Here is a 20,662-nt window from a genome sequence, read left to right as displayed (position 1 = left end):
TGAGAGAGTAGAAATGTCACGGCGATAAGCTTTGCAAAGCAAAATAACAGGGACAAAAAAGCTTAAAGATATGAAAAACAGAGTTAGAAAAGAAGGAAAAAGCATCTTTTTAATTTGTTGTACAAAGTAAAAACACAGTTTAAAGTAAACAAGAAAATAAAGGTTTTTTGGAAAAAATTTCATGGCAAATTTGACCAAGATGTTAAATTGAAAGAGTTTACAACAAACCAATTTCTGCTATTTCAATGTCTTACAGAGTAATAATAGTTTATATTTATGTCAATCAGTCCCTCCAGAAAGTTAAGATCAAAACCTTTACTGTAAATTTATTCACAAGTTTTGCTCAGACTTGCAATTTTCAAGAAAAATCTAAACTTTTCCGCAAGTCTTACCTTCTAATTTAACTTCCTGTTTCTGGATGTCTCTAAACAGAAACAATGACTTTTTTTTCCCGGATAGAACCGTTTTGAAATGTTCTGTAGTTTACAGTTCATGTTAACTAAAATGACTAATATCAAACTCTTCTTTTGCACTTTGACAGATTCACAGGACCTGGTTATACTTATATAAAAGTTACTTAAGAATTTAATTTGCACTTCAAATATTAATGATGCAAAAAAGACAGGATTTTAACAAAGGTTATGTGGAGCAATTTCAACTTTAATATATAATATAAACTTCTATAATAAAGCTGAAAAAAGAGCAACCTTTTTGAAAAAAGTGGCACAAAATCTGTAATTTTAAGCTCCAACAACCACAAAAGAACATTCCAACTTCCTGGAGAGACTGAGAGGTAAAGTATTAGAGGTTTAAAAATGTCTAAAATACATAAAATGTCTTGCAGAATTATTCCTGCCTCTTCAGCCTTTGTAGAGTTATATGGTTCATCTTCCTAAAGCACAACAAGCCTATAGGACTTTATCTACACCAATATATATTGATTTAAACCAATAGATTGGTTCAGATCAATGCACATTCATGTCAAAATTTAGATTGAAAAATCGGATATTCAACCTTTATGAGCTTCACAATCTCATAAAATCACAATAAAACTTATTGAATTTTGTGGTTATATCATGATGAACCTTGATAGAGTTGAAGGGGTATGAACACTTCTGCAAGGCACTGTAAATGTTTTTTATGTTTCATCTTCTTAGGAGTAATTGTGCTCACCTGGAGCATGCTGTCCCTCACTTCTAGGAACTGCTGCTGGCTGCTGATCTCCTTCCTCTGGATCTCCAGCTGCATGTGGAGCTGCTGCACCTCCTCGCTCTTGTTCTCCAGCTCCTCCCTGAACTGCTCCAGCTGCTCCTCCAGGTTACAGATCTGTGGCGGCAGATCAAACAGGAAGTGAGCGTCAGAAGGAACATCAAAAGATAAACACGGAGCTCATTATCGGACCGGTCCCTGAACTCGACTGTGAAAACATATGAAGTGTGTCTGAATAAGTAGATATAAGAAAAAGACTCAGAACTAGCCAGTTATGTGATTTCAGAGAGAGAGAGAGTGAGAGCTATGGATGGATGGATAAAGAGAGGGATGAATGGATGGGCGTCCAGATGATGAAAATATGTTAGCGATTAACTTAATTTCTAATAAATAAACAGACTCACCATGTGATTGTTTCTCTCCTGGTTTTAATCTGAGACATTTAATATCTGTTCGTTTCCTCCCTCACCTCTTTCTCTTTCCTCTCCAGAGCTTCTCTCTCCGTCTGAAGCTGAGCCTCCAGTGTGGAGTGTTTCGTCTCAGTGATTGGTGCATGCTGCTTCTTTGGTTCAACCTGTGAAAGAAACGGCACGGGTCAGCAGCTATTTTCAGGTAGTCTCGGCTCCATTGGGAACCAAAGATGCAACAAGGGGTTCCTGTACAGCCAATCTTATTTACCTTAGCAAAGGTCTAAAGATCAGCCATTGTCCTCTTTTTCTCTCTCAGACAGGTTTGACTGACAGTTAACAATAGTCAACCCCACTGTTGCGACTTTTTTTAACTATATCTCTCATCATTTCCAACAAAAAAATTGGTTTCGGTCAAAATGGAATCGGTAGGTCAGGCTTTGTAAATAGTGATCGGCCAGAAAACTGCAATCAGTGCAATGTTACATTTTCAGCTCCTGTGATTCACTTTCACACTGCATTGTGTCAAACAAACCAAACCCTTTGAAAAACCTGTTCCCCTCCTCACCTGTGGAGGCGCTGCATTAAGAACTACTGAAGGAAACGACACAAAAACGTCAGAAGACAACTGGAGCACAACTTTCTTTTTCACAAAATGTAAACAAAAATGAAGTAGCGTTAGAATTTAATGGTTGTAGGATTTCTCTTTTGTCTAAAAGACCATGAGTCACTTGTCCTGCACATGTTTGGTTTGGTTGTATTTACCCAGAATCCCCTGAGATGTAGTCTGCTTCCTGCTTTTTGAGCCAGGGCTTTCCCCAGGGCTTTGTAAGCCTGGTAAGAATTAATTGTTCATTTGTTATAGTTTTTTTTGTTGTTGTATACATCAGTTTTTGTAACCACTTCCAATATTTACTGGTCTAAAAAATAAGAACTTCAGCAAATAAAGTGAAATCAAATTTTGGACATTTTAATTAGGATGAAAGGACTGAAACAACAGTTTTTTTGCTTGCCCTTTTTAAGACTATTGCTAATAATATCTTCCAATAAGACTTAATTACCTAGTCGTATTTTCAAAAACGAACTGGAGCTTGATTAAAGCGGACTAAGCAGGGCTGGTGTGAACGCAGACTTAAGCACAGAAAAGCGTAAAAGAAAAACCTCCTGCAGCAATCGAACAACAGCAGGCTGGTTGCTGCAAAATACAACTAATTAATCATCTATACTGCTTTTAGGTTCACTCCTCCTCCCACAACCATCAACAGACACTGGGGGGCAATCTTAACAACTGCTAGCCTCTAACTCAGCGACAGCAACTGAAGTAGACCCACCCACACATTGTTCTCCCTCTCTCCTCCTCCAGCATGCTCCCTCTCACACACACAGCCTAACATTCAGACTCAACCTTCATCTCCCTCTTCCCCTCCTCCTAACCTTCTCCTGGGACTCCGTGCTGGCCAGCAGGGCCTGCTCCAGCTCGCGAATGCGGCTCTCCAGCTTTTCAATCTCTTCGTCGCGCTCTCCCAACTCACGACGCAGCTGCTCAGAGCCGAGCAGCAGCTCACTGCAGCAATCTGCCTTCTCCTTCAGCTGGGCGCTTAGCTGCTTTACCTGGTGAGGAGGAGAGGGAGAGAGAGAGGCGGAGTGAGGCGACAAACACAGAGGAGGAGGACTGTTTGATCAGATCCAAGTCGCTACAGCGTAGCCGATACATGTGCAGTTAGCGGGGAGGTCAGCTGATCCACCTGAGAAAGGAGGCGGTGGGGGTTGGTGTGAGAAAACGTGCAGGGATGGAGGCAGGGAGAGAGACGCGAAACCACAAAGAAGCTAAGAGCAACGGAGGGGAAACGATCCACCTGTGAAAGCAAAGACCATCAATATGGAGGAGGAGAGGAGAAGAATAGTTTTAATGTGGCTGATTTAAATCTAATGTAAGAGAAAAGTGTATTTTATTAAAGCTGACTTTCTTTTAGTGCTGTCAATTGATTAAAATATTTAATAATAATAATAATAGTAATAGATTTTATTTATAATGGCCTTTATATCTTTAGATCTCAAAGGGCAGGAAACAAAAGCAAAACATGTAATTGTGATGGATAAAAATAAATAAATAAATAAGAGGTTAAAACCAATATCTAAGAAAATAAACCAAGAAGATCAATCACACTCTACCGCTGTGATTAGTCACCATGAATCACTATGCTTAACCTTGTAAACGTGAAATGTAAAAATGCACGTTCTCAAAAAAATGTTTTATTGTCTCAAATTAGACATCTCAGTTTTCCAGGTTTTCATATTCAAGAAGGTTTACCAAAAGTAATTTTGTTTCAAATGAACAATAACTCATTGTAGGTTATATGTCCATCACAATGTTTTTTGGGAGTTTTTTAAAGATTGTTTTGGGCACTAGTGGACTGTATTTGACAGAAAGGGGGCAGAAAGAAAAGGGGGAAACACATGCGGCAGAGGAACAAAGAACCGGACTCAGACTCGGTACGTTCCATCAAGGTCTACAGCCTCTGTATGCGACCTGCCCGCTCTGAACGCCATGTTTTTTAAAGTTAAATTTGCTGCTGAACTCGTCTTCTCAAGATCACAAAACGCGCTGCTTAGAACTAAGAAACCCTCTGCAAGAGACAGGCTTTTAGGTCAAAATAAATAACGCGATTAATTTGATTTAGGTAATATTAAAGCCTTAAACACTTTAGATTAATCACACGCTTCTCCTGGTGCAGAATTATGATGAATGTCTCAAATCAATGACATAAAAGTCCAATAAAATGCAACATGACCGTTCAGACAGCGGACGTTTTAAAAATAATCTGATATGGATCCGATTTAGTACCACATATGAAAGTGGCACAAACCATGGGGCAGTCAGTCATAAAAGTCACATATTCACAAAAAAAAGCAGATTAGAGTCACATTTCCCTACTGTGCCAAGGTAAACTTTGTGACAGGATGGAACTGGAATTGAACCCACAACCTTCTGATTACAAGTCAACTCTACAAATTTCATACTGTTGGCAAAACGAAGACTTGAAGCTGTAATTGCTGTTGATTTGTCTCACAGGAGGCTGAATAAAAAAAGCACAAGGCACTTTTCAGATTTGTATTTATAATAATAAATAAAAAAAGTTAAAATAAGCAAAGTTAAAATAACTAATTGTGTTTATTTTATTAAACGTCTGTATTTTAAGCAACATTGCTTCTTTAAGTTGTATTACTACATAATTTCATGCATAATGACCTTAAATGACCTTTATAGTCATTGATTGCATCATCACTCCCTATTTTTATTTATTTTGTTTCTAATTCCTGTCTGGCCTCTCAACTCTTCTGCCCTATGGCATGTTGACCCATGTTCAAACTAGATGGTGGATGTTATCCATTAGACTTGTAATCACATTTTCCTCTACCAGAAAATTAAGAAAGTTACTTTAAAGAAGGCACAAAACATCCTTCCACTGTCCCACTTTATCCACAAATAAGTTTAAAAATAAAAGGCTACAACTGAAAAAGCTTCAATTGGAAAATTGTTCATCAAATATGTTGATGACAAGAGATGCAAATATGTTTGTATGTTTGATTTTTCCAGATAATTTACTTATTTAACTTGTGAATAAGGGAAGTGAGAAGCAGGTTTCTTTCTATCCGAGTACTGAGCTTTTCTTATTTGTTGTTTTTGTTTGTTGGAAGATAAATCAAATTTTGTCAAAGATTTAGTGACAGCTTGCTCATTTATGCAGAGACAATTGTCTAAAACTGTGAAGTCTACAGATGGCTCGTGAGTAACTTAACTTTTAGTCCAAAACTTTCCCAAAGTCCATAGCAACCGCAAAAAAAGAAAAATATTAAAATGCATGACTAGGCAATTTTTTTGTCTTTTGAAGAGGAAAAATAATTAGCAGGACAAGAGGGTGAAGCAGAGGGATTTTTCTAACAAAGCTAAGAAAAAGGGAAACCAGAGGAAGTTAGGAAGCGGGTCAGGATGACTAGAAATGCACTAAATGTTTGCAGAGGAGATGAGATGCAGCTAGAAGCAATACCTTCAGGATTACTCCATCCACCTGCTAAAGCCACAGAAGAAAGGAGGCAGAGGCATAATGGACCACAGGATGGAGAGTAAAAGGGCGTGAGGGAAGCAGAGGCAGAAAAAAACTTTATGATGAAAAATGCTACAGAAATCTGCAGATTACAGACAATTCAGAAAGGAAAATTCAGAATATCTAACTGAGGCTAAAGCAGTGGCAAATGACAAAACAAAACAATCTAAAAGATGGTGACAAAAAACTAAAACATATATTCATGATAACGAAAATGAATTAGATCATATTTTTGGAAAAGCAGATTGCATGTTTTTAATCTTAAAGAATAGACTTTTAGTTGGATGTAACTGTTTATTCTTCAAGTTTAGCTACTTAAAAAATAGGTAGTGAAACTTGTCTTGGAAACAAACTGCAGATGGCAAAAATCTCATCTTTAAAGGTGAGGAGATGATTGCTACATTTCTCAATCCCACTGGAGGACTGGATGTCTCCATTAAAGGATGATGGTGAAGGACAAACGATAATGAAAAGTAAATTTAATATGCGACACATAAAAGCAAATAAGAAATCGCACAGCAAATCCAAATCTGACATTTTGTTGCAGCCTAATGAAAGCATCTTGTTTTATTCTGATGAAATTAAACAAACCATTACCTAACACAGAAACCACAAGAATTCAAAAGAACAATCTCTCGGTCAGTGTCGATGTCACTATTTGGTGTCATTTTTAAGCCAAAAAAGAAAATTCTACCCGTCCTGTTGCTCTGCAGTCACTCACACAGATCTGCACTCTGGCAGAGAAACTGAGCTTTCCTCCTGTTACCTCTTGGTTTCGTTGATCAGAACCAAGCTGGAGCTTCTGCGGGCTTTTCAGCTGCCGCTCCAGTTTCTGGATCTCCTGCTGGAAAACGTCCCTCTCGTGTTCGCGGTCCACAGCTTGCTCCTGGACACCAAAAAAAAACAGACATGCAGCAGATAAAGTAACAAGAAAACAGACTTACTGGAAACAGCAGAGATGAATAATTATGATGTCTGCATTCTTTTCACAAATCATACGATTTGACCTCAAGAAATGTAAATGCTCCATTAGACTGCCTGGGACCGTAACAAAAGGCTTTCATAATTTATTTGAAATTAAATGTTTATTTCTTTACTACACAGCCAACTAAAAATGTAGCAGTAATTGTGTCAAATTAATATTTCAAATAAAGAAAATGGTTAAACTTGCTGGAGGTTTCTTTATGTTAAAAGGTGAGGTTATTTTTCTTCTTTGTTGCGACATGCTAGCTCTGTAACAGCTAGCATGTTGCTACAAATCAGTGACTAAATGCAAACTGCTGGGTTTCCTTAGACAGAAAATGTTTTAACCAAATTGAATAATAAACAGAACTTTACTGCATTATTTGATAATAGATGTAATAAACTGTGAATCTGTCTGCTTGGTTGAATTGACTTTATATTTCTGCTAATAAAATGAATGTTTTGTTTGTTTATCGTACGTTGCTTTGAGACAACAGTTGCTGTGAATTGGTGCAATAAATCTGAAATGAATTGAACTAAACTGTTGCATAAATTTTATAATTTAATACTAGTCTAATTTCACTCAGGAGTTGAGCATTACAGATTACACATTTTGCTGAATACCTGCAATTTAAAATGTAATCCAGAATAATAAGAAGTTGGTAGTAAATAGTTATATTTTACTTTAGTATTTTTTTAGAAAATAAAAGGACAATTAGAGGTAGTTTTTCTGCACTACACTTTCAGCTTTTACTTGAGAAATATTATGACTACTCTTAAATAAAATTTTAAGATACTGTACAAACTGTGAGTAACTTCAGTGACTAAGGATCATAAATGCAACAAGTCTTCAAGTGAGACCTCTCATTTTTACAAAAGCTTGTTCTGTCGGTCAAAAGATCCAGTAAATACAACACATCATCACAGGAAGTACTCTATTCGGTTCCAATACATACATTACCTACTGTAAATACTGGTTTCAAAAGTTTTATGTTGAAATAAACTGATTTGGAATTTTTTTTCTACCTAGATTTGTTATTTATGTACAGATTTTAATTTTAATCTTTAAAATAGCAGAAATTTCACATAATTTCACTTTTTTAAAACTTTGACTTTAACTCTACCCATCTCTTTATACTAATTGAAACTTACATTTATGAACTCAATCTTTAGGCATTGATGCCGCGGATATCGTCTTGGACGGACACTGTGGTTTTAATCAGTACAAAAATTTTAAACACATCTCTGCTTTCTGCATGTTTTTGCAATTTAAAAGGAAAAGTTGTAAAAATTATAAAATATGCCATTTACTTCAACAGCTCCCACACCTGCAGCTAAGTCTGAGCACTGACCATAACAACTGATGAAAAGGTGTGTACAGCGCATTAGGATTAGAAAATATTCTTTTCAGAGCGCTGTTGTTGCATCATCATCGTCTCTTTCATATGAATCATGCAGTAATGATCCAGTTTGGTTGGTTTTGTTGCTCTGCTGCTGTTTTAATAAGCTCTCTAAAAATGATAATTTATAAGGAAGTATTTTTTCCAGAGAAAGGCGTGTACCTTCACAAAGTAAAGTCAAACACTTTAGCACTATTTCCCAAAGCTTTCTAAACTGTGGAATATTTTGTAATTTTAAACTCTCTCCAGGGATTAATGCTCATGTTTTTCAATCTCCAAATGATTACTAGGATGTGTGTGGTGCATTTTTCAAGCAGTTCTCAACACTAAAGGTCCACAGATTGCAGTTTTCTGGCCAATTGCTGATTACTGATCTTTTAAAATGCCTACACAAATTTTTTTGTCTGAAATTTTGATAAATATAACAAGATAGTAGTTGAATTGGCAGCAGTAGGACGACTGTTGTTAGCGGTCGATCTGTCAGGGAGAGCAGAAAAGGGCAGTGGTTGGCTTTTAGACCTTTGCCAAGGTAAATAAGATTGGTGGATAAGATCAGCTGCACATGTAAGTATCATCCAATCACCGATCTCCCACAATTAAGGAAATCAGTGCTGTTAAATCAGCTGGCTTATAAATCAGTAATTCTCCACTACATACATTTTCAGGAGACTCTTTGTACACAAGATCTGGCAATACATTCAAAACCAGGAACTAAGACAACAGCTTTAACTTTTTTGAAATAATATTAACACAAAATGTATATTTTGTTGGTTGCTTACGTCGAGAAACCTCTTGTTTTTCTCCAGCTGTTTCTCCAGGGCCTGAATCTGCTGCCTGAGGTCACTGGTCTCCATCGTCTGGGAATGCTCCAGCTCGATGACTCTGTTCTCCTGTTCCTCCAGCTGGTCCTCCAGCTGCTTCACCTGCTTCAGCAGGTCGGTGTTCTCCTTCTCCGCCTGCCGCTGAACCTCCACCTTTTCCTTCATCAGCTTCTCAGTTTCCTCCAGCAGGTCTGCGCGACATTGAGAGGACGGATGGAACGTCCGGCATTAATACCAGCTGGCTAGCTTCTCAGAGAAACACCGAGATTAAGATCTGAGATGGAACTGAAGAGTCTGAAGATGGTGACATTTAATCAGATTAAATGCAGCTTTTGCTTTTTGACATTGTCTACATCTGTCTTATCTGTTTCTAAATACTTCAACAAGGTCTGAAAAAATGGCAGACATCAAACTCTTCCAACATCTCAGTCAAGTTCCCAACACAAAACCCAGTTACCAGTCATTAACCCCCATGATTCCCAGCATCTCTTCACCCATTGCTGCCACCAGTAAATATCCCACACTGGATAAAACCCCACAGGATTAGTGCCACAGTGACAGGAGATAGAGTGCAAAATGACAGGTCAGACACACAGTTTACATGTTGCATTGTCCATGCCTAATAAGCTTTAACGAGGAGAGTTCTTCCTGAACAGCCAATCATTTCATTCAAAGAAATGCTACAAACGGCATAGATGCTTACAAAAAGAGAGAGGACATGATGATGTAAAGTGTTTTGCAAAATTGTTCATAAAATTAAACTTTGGTACATTTTTGTCATCTTACGACCACAAACTTTGATTTATTTTATTAGGATTTTATGTGATTGATTAGGGCTGCAAAATATTTGAAAAAGGTGAAATTGTAACAATCTTCTACCACACATTTTCCTGTCTATTAACTTTCTCCATCAAGTATAAAACATCGCACCTGAAATAAACAAGACGACTAAATATTGCTTCCAAGTAGGGTTGAAATTATTCATCGCATTAATCATGATGAATCGATTATTGAAATAATCGTCGACTAATTTAGTAATCGATTATTAACTGGAGTAAAAAAAAAAAAAATTAACTGATGAAAGAACAATTTACTCAAAGCGGTAATTAACCCCAAACTGTAAAAAATAAACACATTTTGCATTTGTGATTTAAAAAAAACAACTTTGTAAATATGTTCTACCCAAAACTCCTAAAGTGACAGTTTTAGCTTCACCTGATGTAAAATCTGTAAAAAAAAAAAAAATTAAAACAGAAAAATCTTTTACTGTCCTATTATTAACTGGTTTATTGTAAAAAATAATCTCTAAGGATAACATCAGAAGCTCTGATTTTTACTTGATGTTTGATGTTGTAATGTGACAAAATGAGGAACAGCTTACAAATAATTTTGCAAAGCAGTGTACAAATGCCTACAGATTGTTTTCATCATGCTAAAGCGGATGCCAACACTGACTCCGGGACAAGAATCAGTCAAGACACAAAGCTGCAGCAGAAGTTAGTGACAGTTTTGAGTGAGTATGTGAGCCCATAAGCAAGCAAGCTTCAAGCTGTGTCGATGAGTTGCTGGATCAAGGGTTAGAGAGATGCACCATCACTCAGCCAGACGACTTATGAGGACAGACAGAGACATGACCGAGCCATGCTCAAAGTGGACACACCTGCTTCAGGTGCTGCAACCATTGCAGCTTCAACTAGGCCTACAGGAGGATGAGAAAGCACACGAGAGTTTAACATGCTCTGGTTTCTTTTGCCATGAACAGGAAAACTGTCAGGTACAGAATGAAGGAAAGGTGAAGAAGTGAAGGTTTTCTTTTTCCCTAAAAAATGCAGAAAAAAAGTGATGTGAGGAGGAAAGTATTGAAGAAGCCCTTGTTTATGATTTTAATAGCAGAATACTCACCATTCATGAGAACATGTAAGGAAGTAACACCCTTTTTATTAAATGGGGGCAATATAGTGTAAAATTAGCATAACCATACATCAAAATGAACGTTACCTCTTGAGAAAAGTCAAATTAAAAGACTGAAAAACCTTAAAATATACGACATGAAGATGTCAAATCCCGTCGCTAACATGGACACAAAAGCTATAAATGGTTGGGAAAGGTGAGAGTTCATCTATTACACTCACTGAAGATGAATAGATAAACTAATAGCTGGAGTATATTTATTATTTTATAAGTGTATTTATGAGCCTGCCTCTTTATTATTAAATTGAGTATAATTTCAGATTTTTAAAATAACTTTTCTTCAGGTGAACTTATAAAGTGGGCTATTATAGTTACAAGTTAACTTTCTAAACTACAGAAATGTTATTTGTTGAAAAATTGGACTGATGTTGATGTCCAATAGTAACACTGCTGTCATGTTAGATTTACCAATATTTTATTTTATCAAATTTTCTTATATGATTACTTGATTAATTGTAAGAAAAATCGATAGAATACTTGATTACTAAAATATTTGTTTACAACAGCCCTAATATGAGTATTTCTTTATGTTTCTGGTAGAATCATTGCTTATTCTGCTTTCTAAATGAAAGCAATAAAATATTTGAAGTAAAGGAACTTAGAACTAATAAAATAATTACTATGAGGTTTGTTGAAGAAACCACAATTAAATCAAATCCTTTAAGTGAAAATTGTAGAAAAATCTTGAAACTAGCCGACTGTAGGTGAATGATTCACAGGCTTCGCCTAAAATTTAACTAACAATTTACATGTCACTGTAAATAACTAACTCTTGATCTTGTCTAAAAGCTAAGTAAACACTTTTCCATTTGCGCTGCAGGTAAAAGAAGGTAACTTTGAGTCAATACACCACAGCCTTGTTAATACGCCCCCCCTTTTCGTTGAGGTGATACGTACACAGCTCGCGTGGCCCCGCCTCTTCCCTCATGGCGTCCTGTTGCCGTGACAGCAGCTCGCGCTCCTCCAGCATCTGAAGCCGCTCCTGCTCCAACTCATGTAGCCGGCTACTTGTTACCTGAGGGGGAAATAAAAAATGTATATCAGGAGCTGAGATTTGTCTGCTTGCTGCCACATGTTGTCGTACTCTCAAAAAAAAAGAAGAAAATGTCAAGTTTTTTTCTGCTTGAAAAGTCAAAATCAGATTTATTTAGAATCTAAGAAACAAATCTGATAATATCGGAGGAGATTTTGTCACATTTGTTTTGTTATAATTTTTAATTTTGAGACCTGAATGCCACACTCAGGCTCTATGTATTTATTCTAACGAGAGAGAAGATAAAATTTGTGGCTAACATTAGACCAGAAGCTTCTGCCCCACTGTTACCGATGGCAACAGAAAAAGTGGACAAGCTGTCAGTTACTGGTTGCTACGGTAACCACCAACTGGCAAAAGCAGCATAGCCTGACATAGCAATAAATGCAGGCAGGAGAAAGTAACTTTTTGACTAAACAAAATAAAGTTAAAGAATAAATAAACCAATTTTGGCAAAATAAAGCTCTTTAATACATGTCCTACTCACTCTTTATTATGTTTTTTTGTGTGTTGTAATCACATTCGGGCTTGTATATCTGCTTTCCTTCAGCAAAGGATCAGATAATGACATCCAGTTCAACAGAACTTGTCGCCAGCTAAATTTTACATTTTTTTTAAAGAAATGCAAAATTGTATCAAGTACAATAGCATTTATGTATGACTATCAGTTTAATCACAATTTGACAAGCTATCCAACGAAAAATATTTCAGTAAAAGTTAAATAAAAAATCAAATGTCATTATTTAGTGCTGTTTTTAGCGGCACATTGTGTTTAAAACTTAGTTCTCTTGGACTCGAGGTGTTTATGTATTTATGCAAATCTTGAATTCTTGCCAAGATCCTTGTGTGTCAGCAGCTATACATCCACCATTTTAGTTATCACATGTCAGGGTTTTCCTCAGTGTATTATAAGCCTGGTGGGCCACCAGGCTATGTTTGAGCCCCCGCTAGGCTTAGCATTATTAATTTATTAGTCAGTGCAATCATACTTTTTTTTTTTTAAATGTATGATTGCCTCTATTAAGACTTTAGAGTTGCTCCTTTGATATTAATCTTCAAATCTTCCAAAAAAATGCATAACTTTCAAATTTTCTGTCAACTTTAGACATTTTTAACTCAAAAACACGGCGGGCCACTGGATGAACAATCTAGCACCAGGCTTAGCAAGTTTTCTGGGCGAACACTGACATGTCATTTACTTGATCGTGTCTCCCCCGCCCTGCAGCTCACCTGGAGCTCTTGCTCGAGGCTCAGCTGGAGCTCTTCCTTCTGACGCAGCCGCTCCTCCAGCACAGCTCGTTCTCCCGTGTAGTCATCTATGAGACCTGCAAGAGAAGTACGCTTAGAAAGAAAGCAGCAACTCATACACATTCGCAAAAAAAGAAAAATTATAATTCACTTTTTTCTTGTCTTGTACAATCATATTTTTAGTTTTAAGTACAAAACTGCTAGTTGTTATTCATTTCTATAAAATATGCTGCCTGCTATCACACCTCAGTTTTCAGGAGTAATAATAGACAACAGGACAAAAGATTTATGCAAAGTTTGCCTTGGGAGGGATCTCTGTCAGGTGTCTGATGCAAGTAATTCAAGACTAAAAACAACATCATCCACCAGCTGCAGAAAGTGGTGGAAAACTACAAATGTACTTAATTAATAGTTTAGTTATCAGCCACAGTATCTGATTATCTTGTGCTTTAATCAGGTCATGTTTGTGACATTTAATATGTTCCATCTGTAAGAATAAATATCCTCTTTCAAGGCTAAACTCAATTTAAAGCTCAAAACCAGTTTGAAAATGCCACACCCTGGAGTTTTAACTTGATCTTCCAGCACAATGGCGCAGATATTTCTCTTTCAGATCACTGTGCAACAAGCCCAGCGGAAACACAGCACTCCTAACTAGTTAATGGAGCATCAAAGCTCAACATTCAGATCAGTTTTCATTTCACTTCAAGATTTGGCTTACATGGGACTTTTTTTTTTTAAGGAATACAGTGTAACTTATTCCACAAAAACACCAAAGTGATCATTCACAACACTGCTCTAATACAAATAAAATATTTTAAGCAAAAGCTACAGCCTTCTATTCTTTTTGAACAGCTTTCTATTTGATTTTATGACAGAAGTGCTCCTCTACAAGATTACAGAGTAAACAGAGAAACAGGATCCCAGTATTATAAAGGACAAGTTAAGATTAGAAAGAGCCATAAAGTCACTGCTGCTAAGTCCATTTGAAAGCGAAAGAGAAGGAAATATTCTTGATCTGTGGGATTAACAGCATGTAAAAACCAAAGAAAGGGTCTGAAATTGATCTGGTGCAGCTGATCAATTTCTGACCAGCTGCTACATAATTAATTACAAATTCATAGTTAATTTAAAAAAAATTCAGATTCATAATCTGCATTATTTCTCAAGAGTTAACTTTCCTAAAGTGGATTAAAAACAGCAATAATCAATGGAAAAAGGATTTTAAAAAAGCTATTAGAAAAAATCCAAATGAATCTGATTATATAAAACATTTTATCATTTTTATGATAGTGTATTCCCATAATTTATTCAACGGCAAAGAAAATAAAGCAGAGTGAAGGGATGACACTCCAATGAGTGAGGAAGAAATTAACTGTTAGCCTTGGGAGCTGGGTATTCTTCATGCTTGATGTAAACTTTTCTCTTCAGTAAAAGCTGGTTGTTATTTCAGATAAAAAGTAAGAGTCGAGGCCGTGCCATGGTGGCGTAGCGGTTAGCGCGACCCGTATTTGGAGGCCTTGAGTCCTCGACGCGGCCGTCGCGGGTTCGACTCCCGGACCCAACGACATTTGCCGCATGTCTTCCCCCCTCTCCTGTCAGCCTACTGTCATATAAGGGACACTAGAGCCCACAAAAGACCCCCTGGGTAAAAAAAAAAAAAAAGTAAGAGTCGAACCCTCAGCACGGTGGAGTTCCAGAGCCAGCTGCTCCCGGGCTCGGGCCTCCTCCATCGCCCTCTCCTGCAGCTCCTCCTGCTTCTGCAGCAGCTCCGTGATCTCCTGGTTGTGGCGGAAGGACTCCCGCATCAGCTCAGTCTGGGTCATCCGGGCATGCTCCAGCTGCAGCGAAAGATGGGGGACACAGTGTCACACAACACGGGAATTTAGAGACCACAAATGCTTTATCTTTGAAACCGACACCAGTCAATTTAATGCTATAGTTAGGGTTCATTGATATTTAATCGATTATTGCAGATATTCCCATCATCTGACATCTATTGAAGTCATTTCCATTCAAAGTGTGTAAGTATAAAATATGCAAGCTGAGGTTCAGCAGCTAATGATTAACGCAGAGCGGCAGAAACAGCAGCAGGAGATAAACAAATAATCGACTCTGTAAATGAAGCAGTAATAATCCAAACAACCTTTACAAATTAATGTAAAATAACTTGTTTAGAGCCACAAGTAAATATCTACTATACTATTTGTTGTCATTTTTAAAGAACCACTATTTTACCTACAATTTTTAATATTAAAAGTAAAGATGGATTTTATTTCTTTGCAACAGAAAATTATGTACAATTTTAAAAAACACCAGATTTCAACTTAAAAACCGATCTGAAAGCATAATACTAGTACTTCTGTCATTCTTTAGAAATTCAATACAAATATTGTAGGAACACTCTAAAAACTGTTGAAAATGTACGTTTTTTATTGCATCTAAATTTAGAAACAATTTTGGGTCTTTTTAATATTTAAAACGTCCACAATGATGGCCCAACATCATCGTGGACGGTCCAACCTGCGGCTCCGGAAGAAAGCATTGTTTTCCAATGTTTTTGATAATCATCAGCTTTGTGTTTATTTTTGCTTAATTAAATCACTAGAAAAAGTTAACTGTAATTCCACTTTTTGCTTCTCATGAACAGTTCCAGTAGATTTGCCTCATATTTAATTAAATTGATTTGTTTTGCTTTTATTGTTTGTCCAAAATTAATCTTGTCCTAGGAAATATCAACCAATCTGTTTATTGGTCTCCCGTTCAACTTTTCCCCTCATTCGTGAACAACTAAACTAATCCATCGAAGAAATATGCAGATGAAAATTAATATAGTTATACTATTTAAGTCATACAATACCCATAAAGACATTAATCTAAGATATATCAACTAAAAAATGTTTGTGTTTTAACTAAAGGTTTTGTAAACATTTTATTCTCATCTTTAAAAAAAACAATCTCATCATGTTCAGTTGACATTTTGTCACCTTCAAAAATATATTGCTATCACAAACTTTTTGGTCGAAGCCGTTATTGGAATCTGAGCATAAAGGTCTCATGATAATCAAGATAACACAACACCGCCACAAACAAAAAAGCAGTTTTACAAACTATAACAAACCCAGGTTATGTGCCGATTTAACGGCTTTGCAGTCGGATATTTTAACCATATCTGCACCATAAAACCTGTCAGTCAGGTGACAGAAGCAACGTTTTTCCTGATAAAAGTACTTGGAAAACATTGTATTTAACTGACATAAACCGCCTGCGCACTCATTTTCCATAGATTTTCATATCTCCCTGAGCAAAGGTCTTATTGTGATGATGTGAGAACTGGGAAGCGGTAATGTGAACCTGCCACAGAGGAGAAGTCATACGATCTTTCGCCTAATGAATCAGGAGAGCTGCTGAGTGCCTACATGGAGACACATTCATCTTACATCACAACTATGTGCATGTTTGGACCTGAGCTGCAGAAAATGGGCCATGAAATGAACCTATGAAACATTCATCCGCACTCGCTGGTTAAACAATGCACAATCCCTCAACTTATTTATAATTTAACGCAGCAGACTGGTAGTAAACTTACTGTATATGGAGGAGTGGGGAGGGAGATTTTTGATACGACTTTAAGAAGGTGACCATTAGTCCTGTGGTTGACATGTGAGATCTGAGTCTGGACCACCACAGCGTTTTTCGTGTTCAAGGTGCTGCACAGCGGGAAGGGTCGAGGAAGGGGTATGCGGGATTCCACCTCGTACACGTCTTGGTCCTCCCCCTCCACCCACGTGCTTCTCTGCATGCTCGAGTTCCAGTAGGAGCGATAGGAATCCATGGCGGGCAAAACTTCCAGCCTTTCACGTTCCTACCCAGATTCATGAAAGAGGAGTTTCCGGCCGATGTGATCCGTCGGGCTCAGCCGGTTCGCTGCGAATGGGGAATAAAGTCCAGTGGGAGATATGTTGTGAATAGCTCCAAGCAACTGTCTCTATGTGTTTCGCACACACATGCAGGAAGAGTAAACATCGTTTGGAGAAGGTGACATTCACATCATCTCAATCACACGGAGCGTCAGGTGAGCTTTGAGAATAAAGATCCTTCAGGAAAAGGGAGAGTTTTATAGTCCTGCAATAAAGTGTCATCCTCGGCAGCAGGGTGAAGTCCGATCCAGGTCCGGATGGCTAAAATCCACTCCTGAGCACAGCTGAAGGCGGGTAAACGAAAAGCAAAGCATTTCTTCCTTTCACCGCTCCTCGCTGCGTGTCGTCGCTGACCTTCTTTCCTCAGAGTGAAACCATATTACGCCGCTCAGTAAAGCTCACACCTCCCTCTGCCCTCCGCTCTCTCCGCTTTCTCTCTTGCTCTCTGGAGATTCATTAACAATACCGTGACGCTGCAGCAGCCCCGACCTGAATGGGAGCCTCCCAGGGGCCCCTTCTAATTGACCGGCCCAGGCGTCAACCGGGTGAGAGCGTAATGACAGCGCTCAGATCGGAAAGTCACTCACTCTCTTTATCCTTCCGCCCTACTTCCTTCAAAGATTCCTTGCATTACCAATCAACACAACCAGTAAGGTCACCAGAATGTTTCTGCTTGCAGATTAAAAGCCACGTAGCTGTGAGAAGAGTCTGCGTTTTCCTACTTCCTACTCTAAAACACACAGCAGGATCCTATCCAGAAAAAGTGGGAGGAGAAATCAGGTGTGGCTTCAATCCTTCTCAAGACCAGCGGACCGGGTACATTTGCAAACAGATCGAGTTTACAAATAACCAGACAGCACACGCCCATTTCACAGAAAGCTGTCCAACCAGATTTTCTTCCCTCTGAAGCAGCAAAAAATAACAACTTAAGACGATTTAAGCCACTGTTCTGCTCCACCTGCTGTCTACCAAACTATTTCTATCTCGCCCAGGCAGGAAACAGCGGTGAGCAATAGTGACAACAAACACCTACCAAAGGGCAAATAATTTACAAGCCATGGCTCAACAAAGACATTTAACATTCCTGATTGGGCTTGTTGCATGTCTCTGTTAATGACTTGGTGATTCAACAACAAACAGACAAGACTAATGTACAGCAGATCAATAGCAGGAAAATCAATGAAGGAACCATTAGAGGCTCCGTTGATTAGACGTTTGTTGTGCCATCAGTGATGTTCGCTTGAAGATTTGTTAGATGTAATCTAAAATAAGGAGATCATATTTTAAAGAAATAACATGCGATTTCAGAATTTATTAAGTTTAGACATTTTAGGGCTTTTTATTAGCTGTAAATTTTAGTGGAAAATAAATATTTTCATGTCAGAATTATCTTTAATTTTTAATATTCTACAAGAACAGCAAGAAATGAAATAAAATACACCAAGAAATCTCTGTGCACTCAAACAAATCAGATTTGACCTTTAACCTTCAAAAACAGTTACTCCTAGACTCTCCAAAATATAATGCTGAAAAAACACAGATTATATCTTCTTATTCCACACAGTGTCCAAACAATCACAATTATATAATTTGAATGTTTTAAATAATTTTTACTTATAGGTTATAGTAATATAGGCAACAAGCTGTTGTAAGCTATATAACCGGTCATAATAAATTTTGCTGGATGATAAATCGTTCCAGTAGTTATTGCAATAAACAATAATATTGTTGTTTTTATACCATTTTTAAGTAATATGATGGTAATGGCGAAATAATAATCCAAAAACACAGTCTAAAATATCTGTAAACTTTAAATTCTAATGAACTTTTAACACTGGAACTGGAAGATATTTTAAATATGCAAAATAATCAAACAAAACCACAAAATTAATTTTGAAGTCTTTGTAAACAAAATTGTCCTTCAAAATACAGGCTAGTTGAGACCAAAACACCAAACTGAAGATTTTTGTCAACTAGTTTTTGGTAAAAAGACAGAAAAAAAGAGATAAATAATACATCACGCCAATGGAAATAATTGAGCTTATTTATCATGCGATTAATTGATTTATTGATTATTGTGACAAGCCTAGTTGTAAATCCAGAATATATTTAATTATTTGAAATTGCAACATTTGTTAAATTTTCAGCTGTTGTGGTTCCGTTTCACACTCAAAGGAATAAAAACATGTTCACCTCCTCGCCTGTGGTGGCGCTCCACCAAGAACTACTGAAGTAAACAACACAAAAACCTCTGAAGAAGACACTGAGCGCTAATGTAACAAAGATGAAGTGTTGTCACATTGTAGAAATTTTCTTTTGTCCTTAGTAAAAGTCTTCAAGCCATTTCTCCCATTGGCACTCGACTCACATGTTTGTTTTGGTTGTATTTACCCAGAATGCCCTGCGTTGTAGTCCACTTCCTGGTTTTGGAGCGGACTCCGGTCCAGTTAGCACTCATATGCTTTCAGACTAAAGAAAAGTTTACTTTTTCTGTTGAAATTGTGCATCCACACCTCCCCAAAGGATCCAGACTTTCTAGGCACACAAACTGGTTTTTGATTAAAGCGGACTAAGCATAAATGGTGTGAACGCACTCTCTATCTAGTAAACAGATAACAGTTTGATTAGAGTAATTGCCAGGTATTGCTGATTTGTCTCATTACTCATGCTACACTAAGATGACTACACACATGTTCTAATAAATTTAGAAAATAAATCCTTTACTCTGATGTTAAAGACACCTAAAGAGCAGTAACTCTTTGCCTCCCGTCTTTGGAGCTATTTTTAGACCACCAAGACAGAACCCATTTCAGCGTGAATAACGCATGAATTCCAGCCAGAGGGAGGGATGAGTTGTGCAGCCAGTTACTGTAACACGCTCAATGGCCTAGTTAAGCTGGCCCCATCTCTGCGAGCTGACACGGGACGCAGCGGGAGCGCTGCATGGACACCCTGCGGGGGAGGAGCCGCTCTGCGAGTCCGGACCAGGATAGGCTGCTTGGCCAACACAAAAAGCTCTGTGTAAATACGGCTCGTATCTACAGGCAACCAGAGGGAATGAGGCAGCTCTTTTGTGTGTGAATTCTGGACACATTCTGCCGTCTCATCCCCATTATGTCTCCAAATGAACAGGCGCACAAACCCACGGGTGGGGGGTCAGCAGTGTTTAGAGGTCTTTAAAATGTTTTGAAAGCCTGAATGTGTCACTGGAGTTTTCTGTTTATAGACACAAACACAAGAACATGCAAGCAGAAACTTGTAGCAGTCTGTTTCTTTGGGGTTCTGTGCTGTTAATTGAATCTTTTACAGTATTAATTATTATGAACAGTTCAGGTGGAGAAATATTAATGTGAATGAACAGAAACTAGAAGTCATTCTGCCCTTTCACATGCAAGTCACTCAGGTGAGATCACAGACTGTGTGCTCTCATAGCATGCAGCTGGCATTGTGGAATCAAAGGGAACAACAACCATTCCCTGTTATTTTATACATTTACCCCAAATTAAGCTCCTCATTTGTCTATCTCTCCTTCTCTCTTAGCGCTTATCTAATTATGAAGTAATATATGAGTAGGGGTGGACACT

At 37.7% G+C, this 20,662-nt stretch overlaps 1 protein-coding gene across 9 annotated transcripts in view; it reads right to left on the bottom strand.

Moving 5' to 3' along the window:
- Positions 1-20,662, bottom strand: part of akap9 (A kinase (PRKA) anchor protein 9) — an 84,649-nt gene that overhangs the window by 24,750 nt on the left and 39,237 nt on the right. For 5 of the 9 annotated variants that reach the window (XM_028036862.1, XM_028036863.1, XM_028036864.1 and 2 more), the window contains 10 exons: positions 14,837-14,999; positions 13,141-13,235; positions 11,775-11,892; positions 10,567-10,605; positions 8,865-9,097; positions 6,489-6,608; positions 5,666-5,689; positions 3,051-3,227; positions 1,679-1,783; positions 1,174-1,326 (listed from right to left, as the gene is read on the bottom strand). In XM_028036862.1, coding sequence (XP_027892663.1) covers positions 1,174-1,326; positions 1,679-1,783; positions 3,051-3,227; positions 5,666-5,689; positions 6,489-6,608; positions 8,865-9,097; positions 10,567-10,605; positions 11,775-11,892; positions 13,141-13,235; positions 14,837-14,999 — 1,227 coding nt within the window. The remainder of the gene's footprint in view (positions 1-1,173; positions 1,327-1,678; positions 1,784-3,050; positions 3,228-5,665; positions 5,690-6,488; positions 6,609-8,864; positions 9,098-10,566; positions 10,606-11,774; positions 11,893-13,140; positions 13,236-14,836; positions 15,000-20,662) is intronic. The other 4 variants (XM_028036869.1, XM_028036871.1, XM_028036865.1 and 1 more) reach the window with 3 other exon arrangements.

The sequence above is a fragment of the Xiphophorus couchianus genome, chromosome 13, assembly GCF_001444195.1.
Source record: "Xiphophorus couchianus chromosome 13, X_couchianus-1.0, whole genome shotgun sequence".
NCBI lineage: Eukaryota > Metazoa > Chordata > Actinopteri > Cyprinodontiformes > Poeciliidae > Xiphophorus > Xiphophorus couchianus.
Note: the sequence above shows the minus strand (reverse complement) of the source record. Positions and strands in the feature narration are given on the sequence as shown.